Consider the following 17,473-nt stretch of genomic DNA (forward strand, 5'->3'; position numbering starts at 1 on the left):
GTGTGTGTGTGTGTGTCTATGTGTGGACCCCTCACTGGTGTGTGTGTGCACATCTGTCTATGGCCCCCTCACTGGTGTGTGTGTGTCTATGTGTGGACCCCTCACTGGTGTGTGTGTGCACATCTGTCTATGGCCCCCTCACTGGTGTGTGTGTATGTCTGTGGGTGGACCCCTCACTGGTGTGTGTGTGTGTGTCTGTGGGTGGAGCCCTCACTGGTCCTCGTGCACTCTGTATGGCTAGAGGTCAGTATCAGTTGTCTTCCATCACTTCTCCACCTTGTTTTCCAAGACAGGATTTCTTGTGAACCTGGAGTTCACCATTTTGGCTAGACTGGCTGGCAGGAGCCACAGGCTCTGGCCATCTCCTCCCCGGTGAGTGGGGTGGGGGTGGGAGTTAACAGGTACACTGTGTCCTGTCTACTTTTCATGGGGATCTAGACTCAGGCCGTCCTGCTTGTGCAGCTCCTGGCCTACAAATGGCTCTGGGAATGTTTTTCTTTCTTCTTATCTCTCTGGTTTTCTTTATGGGCCTCTATAGCTATATCCTTCTGTCTATCTCTCTCTGTCTCTTTTAATCGCTGTCTCTGTTTCTGTCACACACACACACACACACACACACACACGCACGCACGCACGCACACCAGTTTTGGGCTCAAGCTCTGGAATCTGGCACATCTAGGCCAGCCCTCTGCTGCCAAGTTAGACCTCCAGCCCCCAGAGTGCTTTGTGATTACAAAGGAAAAGTAAGTGAATGCGACAGACCATAACCAGCTGGCCCCACTAACCATGGGACAGACAGACACTCTGTGTCTGCTAGTGGGATGTACAGAAGCCACACTCCTTAGGGAGCATTCCTGCTAAGAATACAGCCTGCACTGACTCATGGGAATGTTAAGTCTTAGCTGTCAACTTGATGAGATCTAGAATGACTGGGGAGACAAATCTGTCACAGGCCGTGCCTGTGGGGATTATCTCTCTAGGTTACATCCACTCTGAGTGGCACCATTCCCTGGGATGGATTCTTCACTGCATAAAAAGAAGAGCTGACCACAGGCATCCATCCCTCTGCTTCTTTGCTCATACATTGAGTGCCTTCGTACATTGAGTAGGCCTGTCTTTCCTGAATGTGGTATAGGGCTTTGACTTCACTTCACAGTTGCTTCCTGTTCTATATTATTCAGATTGTCCTATCAGAGTTTTAAAAAATTACCCAGAAATCTCAGGGGCTGAACATCTAGTCTTGTCAATCATAATCTCAGTCCAAGGTATGAGGCTTCAATGTTACTTTGCTGTACCGGCCCACCCTAAGTGCAAGGAATTCTGGGAAGTGTAGTCTTTTGTAGGATCAGAGAGAAAAATGAAATCAAACCTATCTACCATACATTGTCTGAGTATTTCAGGAGCCAACATTGTTCAAATGTATATGTATGCTGAACTCAGTGGCACATACCTTTAATTCTAGCACTTGGGAGGCAGAGGCAGGTGGCTCTCTGTGAGTTCCAGGCTAGCCAGGTCTACAGTTGAGTCCTAGGCCAGCCAGGACTACATAGTGAGTCCCTGTCTCAAAGAATAAAAATCAAAAAGCACCAAAAAATGTATATATGTGCACATATGGTGTGTGATATGTCTGCATGCATACCACCACACACATATGGCAGTCAGAGGACAACTTTGTAGAGTCAGTTCTCTCCCTCCACCTGGAAGTCCAGGAACTGAACTCGGGCCACTAGGTTTTCATTGTTGGTGTGACAAATACTTGTAGATCCCCATGTCTGGGCTCTGCTGCTTTTGAGACAGGGCCTCGTGTAACTCAGGCTGGCCTTTTGGACTCACCATGTCACTAAGGTCTTGAAATTATAGTCCTGCCTCCTCCACTTCCCAAAGGCTGAGATTACAGGCAGGTGCCCCATGCATATGCAGTGGTGGGGAATCAAATCCCAGGCCTCCTGCATGCAAAGCGAGAACTCGACAGATCTCAGCTTGGAATTAGAGATTTGAATTGACCTTCACTGCCTCTGCTCCACCTCCATTCAGTACTGCAGAGCTCTCCAGACTTTGGTATGGTGACGGCTCCAAGCAGGAAGATGGGAAGAGCTGTCGTAAATTTTCTAAGATCCTGTTAAAAGTTGTTGATTTGGGTTTTGCTTGTTGACAGGTTTGGATTTGTCCCTCGCTGTCTTTGTTGCCTCATCCCTCTCTGGACTTCTGCTGCCGCTTTGGCCTTCACTGCCCTGTGACCATGTTGGTGATTCTTGCCTTCATCATCATCTTCCACATCGTGTCTACGGCACTCCTGTTCATTTCGACCATCGACAATGTAAGTTCCTGTGCCCGACAGCCACCGAGGAGACTGTAGAGCAGGGTGGAAAACAGGGAGTAAGTGACTGTGATTGAGGTGTCCTGTCTCTGAGGCATCTCGTCCTAGGCTCAGGTCTGGATGAGGTCCTGTAAGGTGGGGTAGTTCACGTGACACTTGGCTCCCGGAAGCCCCCAAGGGTGAGCATGGCTCTCTTGCCATTCTCAATCTCCACACCATTGTCATGTGGAGTTAGAAAGCTCTTCTGTTTTTTTATTGAATATTTTATTCTTTAAATTTACTTACTTTATTTTATGTTAATGGGCATTTTCCCTGTGGGCTTTTTGTGTACACCACCTGTGCTTGCTTGGTGCCCAAAGGAGTCCAAAAAGGATCTTGATGCTCTGGAACTGGAGTTATAGATGGTTGTGAGCTGCTATGTGGGTGCTGGAAATTGAACCTGAGTCCTCTACAAGAGCAGCCAGTCCTCTTGGCTGAACCGTCTCTGAACCGTCTCTCCAGCTTCTATTTTACTTTTTATGTTAGAATACAAAATAAGTTCTCCAAACCTTTGCCTGTTATACTTCAGTCAAGGAACTAATATCTAAAATACATAAAGAACTACAAAACTTAAATACAACACACACACACTCATGTACACACATGTGTACACATGCACACAGACACATACACTCATACACGAGGGTGAATCCAGCTCTCCTGTGGTTCTTAGTTTACACACACACACACATACACACACACACACACACAGAAAGAGAGAGAGAGAGAGAGAGAGAGAGAGAGAGAGAGAGAGAGTGTTAATAGACAAACAAATTGAGCAGACAGTTCTCAAAAAAATACATGTAGCAAATAAATATTTTTTTAAAGTGCTCAACATCCTTAGCCATCAGGGTAATGCAAACTTAAACTCCTGTGAGATTCCACCTCACCTTTGTCAAATGGCTCTCGTCAGGAAAATAAATGACAACATTGTGTTCAGCAGTGTAGCCACTGATAATTTGCCTGCATCTCAGTGAATAACCCCACCCACACTCATGGAGACATGACCAATTAAACTCAGTGGGTCACACAACCACCAGGCAAGACCTGAAAATGTGAAGGAAATTGTTAGAAAGAAGAGGGGGTTCTGTGGGGAGGGAGGAGAGCGCTGAGAGGGAGGAGAGGGCATCCATGTATGAAGTAGTCAAAGAAGTTATAGCACGACCTCCTAAGGATTTGAGAAGGTGAGGGGGTGGGGAGGCTGCTAGGATATGTGTGAGGTACCTGCAGAGGGGAGCTTATGCTGTAGGGATGGATGGTCAAGGGCAGGTCAGGAGGAGGGAAGAGAAGAGCAGGAGAGGCAATCAGCACAGATTTACTTTGACAGTGCCAGTGAAACCTAATATTGCGGGTCTTGATTATCTATTTTTTAAATAAGGTAAAACTAGAACTGCCACTAGCCCAGCTACACACCAAGAGGGTGTATTCCCAAAGGCCCTGTATCCTACCACAGGGATGCCCACACATCCATGCTTATTGCTGTTGTATTCACCATGGCTAACAGCATGGTAATTCATGTGAAGGCCATCTTGTGCCTGGCAGATGGCCTAACAACATCTCTGGCTTTTGTCACTGGGTGTCAGTCTTGCTTCCACTCAGAGTTGAAGGAATGTTTCCTCCAGATGTTGACAGCTGTCCTACAAGGAGCAAAATCAGCCTGTATGACCTACCTTTCTAAACTTTCCGCATGTAACTTGTTTCTTCAGAGTCCGACTGACAGCTGTATTATTATAATAGCAAGAGAGTATTTGATATCCTCTCGGCCCCCAGCAGGAAGTGATATTCTAACAAAGACCTGGTCCTGACCCAAAGGCTGGGCTTTATCTCATCATTTCAAACTGCAGACTGTTAAAGGGAAGAAAACTGCTCAGAAGGCCAAGTCAGTGGGGAACTCTAGGAGTGTCTGTCTGTCTGTCTGTCTATGTGTGATGTGTGATGTGTGTGTGTGTCATATTGTCTGATAATGTATATGTGTGTGTTTGTGTGATGTGTATGTGTATTTGTGTAGTGTGTGTGTGGTGGTGTCTGATATTTATGTGTACGTGTATTTGTCGTGTCTGTATGTGTATGATAATACATGCATGTGTATTTGTGTTGTGTGTGTCATGTGTGTCTGTGTCTGGTGTTTGTTTGTCTTTCTAGTGTTTGTGTGAAACATAGATTAGCTGACGTAAGCTGAGTAAGCCAACGGCAGCTGTCCACACTGGAGAGGTTAAGGACCCCATAGCTGCTCGGACTACAAGGCTGCTGAATGCCTCAGCAGCCCCAGTATGGCACTGAAGTTTAGAGGACTCCTGGAGAGCTGATAGTATCTGGTCCATGATGGATGGCCAAAGACACTGCATTCCCATGTCAGCAAAGGTGGTAGCAGTGGTAGACACTATCACTCAGGAAAAAAGGGCTTGCATGTGCGAGCACATGTACACAGACACACACACACCAGACAGACAGATACACACACGACACAGACAGGCAGGCAGACAGACACACACCAGACAGACACACATACCAGCCAAATAGACAGACACCCCCCCACAGGTAGACAGACAGATATACCAGACAGACACATAGACAGATACACCACACATACACACATACACACACACACACACACACACACCACAGATAAACAGACAGACAGATACACCAGACAGATAAATACCACACACACATACACACACACACACACACACAGGTAGACAGACAGACAGACAGACAGACAAATACACCACACACACACACACACACACACACACAGCCTTCCTTCAGCTTCCACCCATCCAGGCCACCAGCTTACTGGGTAGATTGTTCTGCCCATATTATTCAGGGCAAGCCTTATTTTCTTCTGTTATTCGTCCTTGTCAGCCTTCTTTGGAAACATTCTCATAGACGCAGAAGTGTGTTTAGACTCTCCTAGTCATCTCTTTGTCTAACCAAGTAGACAGTCATGGTCATACATCCCAAGAGTTAAGGTGCACTGTGGATATGGCGCCCAGTGCTGCCCGAATATCCACCCCGTATAATCCTAACAGGGGCAACATTAATCATTACACCTGTCAGTCCGATGACCCCCTCATGTGCTTTATCCTGGGTTGCCTGGGAGGTAGGGACCTGCCTCTGATGGTTCTCAGAGAAGGAATTGAACCCCCAGTTAGTCCTGGCCCTTGCTAGGACTCAAACCATCCCAGAGGCTCCTGATTCTAGACACTGCCAGGGGATATGAACACAGTCTGCCTGTTGGAGGGTCTTGCTGAGCTGCTGAGTGGCCCAGGCTGTGGTCACATAGACGTGTTGGCTTGGAGTATTTGGAGCTGCCAAGGAAAGGGTCCACAGTGTGGGAAAAATTGTACTGAATTTTGTTCTGGAATTTTTGTTTTCATTTCCTGCATCTTCTGGGCTCCAGCAAGGTCCCAGGCTTAGTGAAAGGGCTGAACAGGCCCTGGGGCAGGAGTGTGTTCCGACACCCAGGTGTTTGTGTTAGCCTGACACGGAGGAGGACCGAGGAGTTGAGACAGCCTGTGAGACAGTCGAGTTCAATGTGGCTTGAAATCTGCCCTGTGGACGTCTGTGGGCCCAGTGGGTGGGCAGGAGGCCCCTAGGGCAGGGAAAGGAGAGGGCTGATTCTAGGGAGAGCGAAGGCGCTGGGCTAAGGCAGAGAATCCCTCCTCTGGTCACAGGATGCTCCGCTTTTATTTTAATTCTTTTTTGTTTGAATACTTTAACATTTAAGCATTTATTTATAGTCTTCATTCCTTTGGGTGGGCACAAGCCGTGGCTCATGTGTGGAGGCCAGAGGACAGCTTTCTGGACTCGGTTCTCTCCTTCCACCATGTGGGTCCTGAGACCAAATCCAGGTCATCGGGCTCAGGAGGATCTGTCTTCATCCCTGAGTCGTCTCACCAGCCCCGGCGAAACTTTTTTGAAATTAATTTTTAGGTTTATAAAGTAGTGGGTTTAATGGTGGCATCTTCATACCTGTGTGATGTTGGATTTTGTTCTCATGGTTCTCCCTCTCTCTGCCCTTCCTTCCCCTCCCTTCCCTCTGCCTCTCCTTCCCCTCCCCTCCCTCTGCCCCTCCTTCGTCCTCCCCCTACCAGCTGGGTCTTTCTCCTTTCACAGTTAGCACCCTGCCTCTGCTCATCATGGGAATTCAGTTACATTCTATTTCCCACCTCTTGCGGGTCTGATCAGGTCCTAGTCCCATGGCCTATAACTATACAACCCTGAGTCCAGTTCTTTGTGGAAGAGAAACGAAACTCCAGTGTTTGTCTCCCTGAGCCTGGTGTGCTCACCCACTCTCCTCATGTTAGGATTTTCTTTTTTCTTTTTTTTAAAGATTTATTTATTATGTATACAGCATCCTGCCTGCATGTACATCTGCAGGCCAGAAGAGAGCATTAGATCTCTTTACAGATGGTTGTGAGCCACCATTGGTTGCTGGGTACTGAACTCAGGACCTCTGGAAGAACAGCCAGTGCTCTTAACTGCTGAGCCATCTCTCCAGCCCCGATTTTATTTTTTCTTATGTGTACCTGTGCCACATGTGCACCTATCAGACAGCCGTCTAGGCTGGTTCCATCTCCTGGCCCTTTGGCCTCACCCTTTCTTCTGCACACACCCCCTGCCATTCTGGTGGAACTGGCCTCCACTGACCCTCAGTATGAGAACATGAGCCACCTCAGATCCTTCTGAAGACCTGCAGCCTGGCATCCCATGGGACTCAGTAGAGACCCAAAACCGACCTGAGGCCTCTTGACTCACAAGTGTGCATTTGAACAGAGTCCCCAGGGGACTCACTGGTGGTCTGCCCTTGAGAAGCAGTGAGTCCCACTCCGCGGCCCAGCAGGACTCTGGATCTGAATCCTTAAGCAGCGGTTTCCTTTGCCTTTGCAGGCTTGGTGGGTAGGAGACGGCTTCTCAGCTGACCTCTGGAGAGTGTGCACCAACAGCACAAACTGTACAGAGATCAATGACCTGAGCGCCACTGAGGAGTTTGAAGGTGAGTGTGAGTGGCTGGGGCTTCGTCATTCCCACTCCCTTCCCTATTACGACTCCGAGGAGACCCAGTCAGGCCTATATCAGGAGATCCAGGCCTATCTGTTTGCTCTCTGTCCCTGTATGTCATGTCGACTGAACCCCAGGAACAACCAGCTATGGTGGTAAACTGGACCACTGCTGTGCCTAGAAGCAGTGTTTTTGGGCCTCTGCTCTTGGTGTTCCATGTCTCCATGTGGGAATTTCTGTATTATTGCTTTTTAAATCAGGGATCAGTGAACTACCAGCTAAATGCAGCCCAAGACCTGCTTTGGTATGGCCCATGAGCTAAGAATGGTTTTGACATTTTAAAAGAATTGTAAAAAGAACAAAATCCCCAGAAGGGAGGAGGAGGAGGAGAAAGAGGAGGAAGAGGAGGAGGGAGAGGAAGAGGAGGAGGAAGAGGAGGAAGAGGAGGAGGAGGAGGAGGAAGAGGAGGTGAAGAAGAAGAAGAAGAAGAAGAAGAAGAAGAAGAAGAAGAAGAAGAAGAAGAAGAGATGATGATGATGATGATGATACCAGAAGTCTCCTGGAAAAAAAAAATCATTGTGCTGGTTCTTACTTCTTCCACATGTAAATGTATTTCCTATGTAAATGTATCTGAGCTGTACTGTATCATCAGCGGTAAACTGGTGTCACAAGCTGTGGAAACAGGAGAAAATGCTAAACTAAAAGCCAGAGACCCTCAGTGAAGTCTGACCCAACTGACTCCCTCTGTCTCTGTTTGCCAGAGGCCACAGCACACATGTGGACATCAGAGAAAACCTGTGGGAGTCAGTTCTCTGTGACTCCAACTCAGGGTGTCCAACATAGAGGCGGATGCGTTAGTGAACTTTCTCCAGCTCACCCTCTCCCTACCACTTTTTTGTGCTAAAGAAAACCAAAACCTAAGCAACCCAAATGCAGTTGCAGCCCCTGTAGCTGTGCGGGGACTGGTCCTGAAACCCCACGAGGATCCCCAAGGATACGAAATGGTACAAACGTGCTTGGATTCTGCGCACGCCACCTCAGTCCCGTAGTTTCTAGACTTACAACATTGAATACAATCTCCGCATGTTGTTTTATTTTGTGGATCCAGTATGATGCATGGCAAATTCAGATTTTGATTTCTGGAACTTTCCAGGTCCTCCCTTTAACTGACACATCTCAAAAATGCTTGTTAAGTCCAAGAATACAGAAGCTGCTGCTATGGAGGCCTGGATATCTTAGCAGGTATTATGAGGCTCTAACCCTGCAAGTGAGCCTGTTCCTGAGGCCTCCAGGAACCCCTAAACCACAGCAAGGTCACATCCCTCCCCCTGACTGACTTTCTGCTTTTGGTGCCCTTGCTGGGCTTCACACACACCGGTGTCATGGCCACCAGGCCCGCTCTGCAACTCGTCACCAAGGAACCTCTTTAAAAGCACAGAGCCATTTTTCCTCACAAAACCAGTTTCTACATTTGCTTCATCACAGGATATGAATCACCTGGGGTGCTTGCTAAAAATACAGCATCTTGGCACCCACCCCAGAGTAATGACAGCTGAGTGAGGAATCTGCATTTTAAATGAGCCATCCTAGGTAGCTCCTTGAAAATTTTAATAAGTAATGTTCAAAGCCATGGGGTCACAACCTTGGCCCACTTTGAAATTCCCTGGGAGATTTTAGAAGTGTTCTCAGTGCCTGATGTTCCGTTCATTTTGTCTCAGGGAAGTCTGGTAATAATTTTTAGAATACAGCTATCATTTTACAAACATGAAAATGCATACTTCTTAAGGACTCCTCCGTGCATTGAGTTTTGACAATTGTTATAATCCTAGCAAGCCACCACTGAAAGCAAAGCAGAGGACATTTCTAATACCCCCCACAAGGTTCTTTAGTCCATTCCCCTCAATTCCTACCCAGGGAACCCTCCCTCCTCCTGCTAGCTTATTTACCCCTGATCTTGGACTTTGAAGGGTGGGGTCAGGTGATGTGTTCATGCTAGAGAGTCTGTTTGTTTGCTGTAAGGAAATAGGAAGCAGGACCCTGATGTGCAGCTCAATGCGGTAAGATCCATTGCTGTTAACGCCTCATTGGGCCTTTACAATCTAAGCTCCCTCCAGCCATCAGGCAAGTCAACTAAAAAGGTTGGGCCCTGGCTGTTGCTCCTTTAAGAGTCTCCTTTTCCCAAGCCATAGGAGCTGCAATGCAGAGCAGGAAGAAGCCAGAGTCTTGGTTCTGGCTCCATCCCCTGTTCAAGCTGGTATTTGGCCCACTGCCTGGCTGGAGGAGAAGAGGAAGGTGGGCTGGCAAACTGCTAGGTAGCACCAACGCTCACACTGTCCAGGTGTATCCAGTCTGTGGCCCATGGAGCACAATGACTAGGAAGGAGGCCCAACACGATGTTGTAGATTCACTTAAGACATGAGTTTACCTTGGTTGTACAGATCTGTGTGAAGTTTACAGATGACGACTCTATGTCACAATGCCCAACGGCTGGGTGCAACCAGTCCTCTGACCCTCTGTGTGAAGCCTTCATTTTCTGCCCACAGATTTCTCTGTGATGCAGGCGGTGCAGGCCACCATGATCCTCTCCACCATCCTCTCCTGCATCTCCTTCCTCATCTTTCTGCTCCAGCTCTTCCGCCTCAAGCAGGGAGAGAGGTTTGTCCTGGCGGCCATCATCCAGCTCATGTCCTGTAAGTGAAAATGGAAGCAGCATGTACTACCTGCACACACGCGAGACAGCCTGCACTACTGCTTGCACACACACACACACACACGAGACAGCCTGCACTGCCTACACACACACACACACACACACACACACACACACACACACACACGAGACAGCCTGCACTGCCTGCACAAATACAAGATAGCCTGCACTGCCTGCACACACATACACACACACAAACACAAAACAGCCTGCACTGTCTGCACACACATACACGAGACAGCCTGCACTACCTGCACACATACAGGATAGCCTGCACTGCCTACATACATACATGCACACACACATGCACACACACACACACACGAGACAGCCTGCACTGCCTGCACACATACAGGATAGCCTGCACTGCCTATATACATACACACACACACACACACACACACACACACACACACACACACACACACACACGAGACAGCCTGCACTCCCTACACACACAATGAAACAGCCAGGAAGTGACTCTTTGGAGCATACTTATTTCAATAGCTGACAGTCTGCCAGATCAAAACCTGTCTTCCTCATCCTTTTCCTGGGCTCCCTCTAGTGGAGAGCCAGGGCAAACAATACATCAATTTCAAGTTCAGGCGTGGCCAGGTTGCTCTAGTCTCCAAGATCTACCTTTCCAACGCCTCATCTCTCTTGCACACATTAAGGCCATAGAGTCTTTCCTCTCAGTCACCACTTTGGATGGCATGTAGATTTATGGTTAACTCAGAAAAGACAGACCATTAGCAGGTGACACACAGACTTTCCTGCAAAATGAAGCTCTTCTCCTGCAGCGTGTGCAGTGCTTCTGTATCGCACCCCACCAAAATCACTGGAGGAGGGAAGTTGGGGAACATCTAGAAAGGACAAGTTGGCCACACTCTGTATGGAGGGGTTTGGATTTAGGGGGAAAGGGAAGGTGTCCCCAAAGCCTGAAGCCTGAGCTTGGGTACCATGTGTTGTCTGGGTGTGGAGTGGAAGGAACATATGTCAGGCAGAAATCCTGGGACGAAGAAGCCGAGCTGTGAGAGGCAGAATGTGGAGGCCAGACCAAATGTGTTCTCGTAAGCCATGGAAGAGACTTGAGGTCTGTATCCTAAGCTGGTGGGAAGCCATTAACAAGTGTTAGGTTAGGTCCAGATTATAGCACGGTCTGCCGTATTTCTGAGCCCTGGCTTTGTTCCTGACAGGTCTGTGTGTCATGATCGGGGCTTCCATCTATACAGACCGGCGCCAAGACCTTCACCAGCAGAACAGCAAATTCTACTACCTACTGCAAGAAGGCAGCTATGGCTACTCTTTCATCCTGGCCTGGGTGGCCACTGCCTTCACTTTCATCAGTGGCCTCATGTACATGATCCTGAGGAAGCGCAAATAGGTGTCAGAAGCCCGGGCACTCTCCCACAGTCTGGCATCCACGGTCACATGACCATTTTGTATATAATCATTTTTTTTTGTGGTTTTCCTAGCAAACATATTGTTTCCTTTAAAAGCTTTTATGAAGAAGAAGAGACAGAGGAGTTTCTGTGTTGTTGGGATTACAGGGGAAGGCTGGCATCCAGATGCCTGCCTACTGAAAATCTCACAAAGGCCCAGCAAGATCAGCCATGTGGAAATCCACAAGATGCTTCTCATGGGTGGCCCTGTGCTGTGGGTGTGGCCAAAGGTGGGGAAAGCCAGTCTTTGGGAACAGACTCTTTGTAGGTGTCTGCCCTGCCCCTCTTCCCCTGCCCACTCGACTCTGACAGCCACAGGTAGGATGATGAGGCCCAAATGCAGGACGTCTATGCTCAGATATTAAACCTAAGTCCATGTAAGAAGTGGGCAAAGACTGGCCCTGGTTTGTCTGCAAGGGACCCAGAATTTCCCAACCCCCTTGCCATGAGTTAGGTCATCACACACATTTATTGATGTTTGCTCTTGTTTGCTTTAAGGGTAGTGACCCTTGGCCCAGATGTAATGTTTAGGCATTGAGTATCCATAGGTAATTCCATAGGGCATCTATTACTTGTAGACTCACAAGTCTACTTCCAAGACCCTCAATCCTTTATCAAAGGGGGGTAGGCCTGGGTGTCTGAATTTCTGATGAGTTCCCTGCAATATGGTTAAATGCACTAAAGCTGGGGTTCAGAGCCCTAGAACTGGGGAGCAGTGCCACCCTGTAAATGTTACCAGTCTCATCACAATGAGATGACCCCACTGCCAGCCACATCTCGGCCTCCACCAGCTCTTCCTGCCTCTTCCACGCTGCTTACATCTGGGACACTAGTGTCCTACTCCCAGGCTATAGGCTGAGCAGCCTCCTCCCTGACCTACATGGGAAGGTCTCTCCTTTTCTTCCTGCCCTTTCTAATGTGGATGCTTCCTTTAGGCCCCTATTTCTGGAGCCTCGGAAGATCCATCTTCCATTCATTCATCCACCCATCCATCATTCAACATGAAAGGGTCTTGTCACATGTCAGGTGCAAGGGATACTCTTTCAAAACAGTCCCTCATGAGACTCGAAGTCTAGTAAAGAACACACGCCCTAAGCCAATTAGAGAAACCACCAACCATGATGGAACAGCAGGGATTCAAAATGTCCAGGGTGAGAGGGGCCCACTTTCTCTGTGTCTGCTTTTAAGTACCTTGATGGATCTCGGTTGCTCTGAACAGAGGTCTACTTGGTCCAATACTGGGTAGTGCCCACTGGGTTTCACCAGAGAATACTTCTGTAGAGCATTCTATACTCCCCACAGGGAGACAGGAAAGGATTCCCAGAGCCATGGCTCTTAAGATGGTCCTAGAAGGAAAATCCAATCATTTCCAAGTATTGCCTGGAACATGAGATCGTGGGGAGGTTTCCAGTAGTGCTGAAGGAGTGATGTCCACACTCGAGACCCAGGAGCTCTATGATGGCAACCTTCTCCCTCTGATACCCTTTTCCAGTTTTGAGCATCGAGTTGGAGAGGTGACTCTGGGACAGGGTGTGTATATTTGTGTTCTTTAAACACATTTGCATGCTTGAGGAGACGGGGTATTTGCCACTAGCTCAGTCCCAGTAAAGATGCGGGATGTTGGGTCTGAGTGGCTTTAGGGTCATCATTGACCTCTCCTCAGTACAAACTGACTTCCCTCCCTCCCTCTCTTCTATCCTTTCCTTCCTTCCCTTAGAGGGACAGCCAAGGTGACATGAGGCAGAGATAGGACAGATGATCACCTGTTGCCTTGAACTTTCTGAAGCTCACTGTTGGCTAGATCGTAGAGTTAGCTCCATGTCTTGTGAGACCCAGAGAAGGAGGCCAGTCTAATGTGTTCTCTATACCTTCGCCTTGGGGGCTTTTCTATAATAGTTGCTTTAAAAATGATGATCATGATGGAAACAGATCACCTTAGAACCAGAGACATGAAAGGCTGACCTGAGCCAGCACAAATTCCCACCTCAGAAACCCCCAGGGCTACAGAGATGTCCTTATCCAATTGGAATGGCCCTGTGGGTTGTCCCTGCTTGCCACTGTGACCAGCATTCAGTGCCTACAGCCACATATGACATGAGAAGTGCCTCTCCCGCTCTGTGCCCTGCGTTTGGGATCTGAAGAGGTGAGGGTGTAAGGGAGAACAGATTCGCCCTTCTAAGTAGGATCAGCTCTCAAGTGGTGCTTATCGCTAGTTATCGAAGAACAACGGCAGAGTCAGCTGCAATATCCAAGAAGCAAGCATTAGGACCAAACCTGTCACTGTATTTAAAGGAACTTTAGTTTGCATATCTTACATTTTTATAAAGTACTGTAATTCAGGGGGTGGGGCATGTGGCAGAGACTGACTAACCCATGTTTGTCATTTGCATTAAAATTATTTTGGGTCTCTGTTTAAAGAATTCGGATAATATGTGGTGGTGTTTGTTTCTGGTCCTCGATGCAGGGGAAGCAAGATTATTCTTGTTCCTTCCTACCCTCTGCTAAATCCGGTGGGCCTGGTATAACCAAGCAAATGGGTTGACATTCTAGAATGTTCGCTATGAACTAAAGCTGGATGTAGTCTCAATGTGGACCTACTATGCCCAAATATAGACTCACTACACACAACCACCCCCCTTCTCAGGAGCTGTATCAGTAAACCCACCCAGGTGGGATTATTGGTGGCTGGCATTTTTTGGTGGCTATTTTGTGGGTTCGTTCTTCTACCCTTCTTCACCCCCTTTCTTCCACCCTTTCAACTCCCTAACACTAGATAGGAGGAAAAAGGATAGAGATGAAAGGGGGTGAAGTTATCACTAGACTACTTCCTGCCTATTAGGGGCATGGAGTTCTTTTCGGGGAGCTAAAGCTTTGCTGTAAGAATATTTTTTTTTCTTCTTCTTTGCTTAACAAACTGTGTGTGACCAACAGCAACCAACAACCAACCAATAACCCACACTGCCTCACTGGGCCGTATTTATATACCTTCTGAAAACTACAGAATTCCAAACACTACACAATCAGAAACTAGCTGCAGCTAACAAAACCATGCCTCTGCTATAGAGCATGAGGCAGATCATAGTCAGCTGCTATGGACAATCTGAAGCTGCCTCATATCCTTAGACCTTAGAGCTTTGTGTAAGCAAGGCAAGTGAGCACTTTGTCTACTGAGATGTAACCGCAGCCCAAGTTGAGGGTTTTATTGTGTTTTGCATTTTGTTTTATGAGAAAGGAGAAAGACAATATTGACACAAAACCTAAAACAGCTTGGTGGGAGAGCCAGCAATACCCAGCCCCCTCCCGATCGGTGCTGGGTGACAGCTGCAGCAAAGACCTCCATTGAGAACTTCTGCTCTGAAGCCTGCTCCTCCTGGATGTAAATCTGCTAATGTCAGAATGCAACCATGTGCTGACTTATCCTAATCTCAGTGTATTCATTATTAACCATGGGGTTTTTGTCCCTCTCCCCTGCCCCCCCCCGCCTTGTAAAGTATTGCTACATTGAGATAAATTTATAGCTTGTGATTGGATTCCAACTTAAAATTTACTGAACAGTGGTCCTACTTATTTGTAGGTTCCATGTCCATGTTTCTAGGATCCAATCACTCAAAAAAAAAAAAAACGGGGGGGGGGGAATGTGTGTTTGTGTGCTGTGTGTACTTGTTAGTGTGGTTGAGCACACCTGTGTGTGTGTGTTTGTGTGTGTGTGTGTAGGCCACAGGTAGATGTCAAGGTATCTTTCCTTGATTGGTCCCCACACCTTTATGTTTTAATTGATTTATTTTAAAGTTGGTTAAGAGTGCATACTGCTCTTGCAGAGAACCTGAGTGTAGTTCCTAGCGCCCACAAAGTGCCACAGACTGTCTGTAGCTCCAGTTCCAGGGATCCAAGCTCTCTTCTGGTCTTCGTGAGCATCAGATACACAATTGATGCTCAGACATATATACAGGCCAATAACAAATCCATACTTGTAAAACAATAAAATTTAAAAACTGCCTTGGCCGGGCGGTGGTGGTGCACGCCTTTAATCCCAGCACTTGGGAGGCAGAGGCAGGCGGATTTCTGAGTTCAAGAGTTCGAGGCTAGCCTGGTCTACAGAGTGAGTTCCAGGACAGCCAGGGCTACACAGAGAAACTCTGTCTCGAAAAAGCCAAAAACAAAAACAAAAAACAACAAAAAAAAACTGCCCTGGATGTAAGCACACTTGGGTGTCTGTCTGTCTGTCTCTCTCTCTCTCTCTCTCTCTCTCTCTCTCTCTCTCTCTCTCTCACACACACACACACACACACACACACACACTGCATGCGGCATTTTTTGGGTCTTGATGTTTGCCTTGTCTATTCTCATCAGGCATTTTCTGCTTTTGGTGCAAACACTTTTGAAGTCATTTTGAGTGGGCACGTTGTGAAGAGTGATTTGTGTATTTCTTGGGTGAATTTCTTAGCAGGTGCTTTCATGCTGTCCCTGCAGGCAGAGTTCTTAGCCTTGGCACACTGATACTGAGAGTGGAGAATTGCCTGTGTGTGCTGTGCTAGACAGGGCTATACTTTCCCCCAGCATCTGTGGCCTCCAGGACAACCACAGGACACTCTCGCATGGCACTGTGTCACAACAACACCATCTTCAGATACTGCTAATTGTCCTGGATGGCCTCTGCCATGAGGTGTGTACCAGGAAACAACAATCAATTACCTCATTTTAAAATTTTTATTTTTTATGTCTATGGGTGTGTTTACATGTGTGTGTTAGTCCACACAGAGGCCAGAAGGTGTTAGACCTCTGGGACCTAGAGTTACAGGTGGCTGTGAGCTGCCTGATTTAGGTTCTGGAAGCCAGACCCAGGTCCTCTGTAAGAGCAAGTGTTCTTAACTGTTGACTTGTCTCTGCTGCCCTGGACCACGTCTCTTTACCCATACATCTGTTGATGTAAGTCTCATGTCAGTCATGGGAGACCATGAACAGCAGGATTGGTTTGAACAGGCTTCCTGGAGGCCTCGCCACTAACAGATGAAACAACACAGGTAAGTTTGGGTAGGTGGGTGGACAGGTGCTGGGACCAAGGCACTGCCTCGGGGATTAATGAGGAGGCTGAAAGACGAGGACCTTCCAGCAGGCGCTGCAGCTATCTCTAGAGCTGCAGACAGCTCACAGTAGCGTCCACACCTTAGAGAGGCCTGGCCTGCAGGCTGCATCCATGCCAGGTTGTAAGTAGATGTAGCTGCCACCAGAGTCCCTATATAGGGACTTATCCCCGACTAGCTTACAAATAAACGAGACTCAAATAAATGTGGTTATATTTGGCTTTGACAATTACTGGGTGTGTGTGTGGGGGTGACTTTTAATCTCTTCTAACTGCTGGCTTGGCTATCTCCCTAGCGGTGTACCCCAGATACTTGCTATTTCTCCTGGCCACACCCTCATGCCCCATCTCCCCTCTCAGCAGCTCCCTCCTCTCCTCTTGTTCTTCCTCCTTCTCCCAGGTAGCTCAAAACTCACCTACCTCTAATCCCTCTAGTAACTGGCTGTAGCTAATCTTATTTCATCAATAGTTTTAAATAAAGGAACAGGGTTTGCACAACAAAAGCTGGTAAATGTGGGAGTTCACTCATAGGCCCAGACCCTCTGGTACAGAATTTAGTATTACAATACATAGCGACAGACCAAACCTCAACACTGACTACTTTGTGGGATTGAAAGCTCTGAAGCTGAGGCCAGTGGGCTCAAATGAAGGGGATAGTTAGGACTCTTCTCAGTCAAGTCTCTTCTTGTCCTCTCTAAGAACAATAGATCATACCCTGAGGAGCTTTGAATACTCATGTGTATGTACACATGCACACAAATATATGACATGGAATAGGAGGAGGTGATGTCGGGGAAGGAGGGGCATAGAAAGGGAACGAAAGAGACGAATGCCGGAAAGAAGGACAGTTTTTTTCTCATGTCGTGTGTGTGTGTGTGTGT

General features: G+C 47.7%; 1 protein-coding gene across 1 annotated transcript in view; it reads left to right on the top strand.

Annotated features, from left to right (window-relative positions):
- Positions 1 to 13,932, top strand: part of Emp2 (epithelial membrane protein 2) — a 33,528-nt gene extending 19,596 nt beyond the window's left edge. The window contains exons 2-5 of the mRNA XM_028778386.1: positions 2,156 to 2,317; positions 7,250 to 7,355; positions 9,904 to 10,050; positions 11,267 to 13,932. Coding sequence (XP_028634219.1) covers positions 2,240 to 2,317; positions 7,250 to 7,355; positions 9,904 to 10,050; positions 11,267 to 11,454 — 519 coding nt within the window. The 5' untranslated portion in view covers positions 2,156 to 2,239 and the 3' untranslated portion in view covers positions 11,455 to 13,932. The remainder of the gene's footprint in view (positions 1 to 2,155; positions 2,318 to 7,249; positions 7,356 to 9,903; positions 10,051 to 11,266) is intronic.
- The last annotated feature ends 3,541 nt before the right edge of the window (positions 13,933 to 17,473 follow it).

Source organism: Grammomys surdaster, unplaced genomic scaffold, assembly GCF_004785775.1.
Source record: "Grammomys surdaster isolate TR1022 unplaced genomic scaffold, NIH_TR_1.0 334, whole genome shotgun sequence".
Classification (NCBI taxonomy): Eukaryota; Metazoa; Chordata; class Mammalia; order Rodentia; family Muridae; genus Grammomys; species Grammomys surdaster.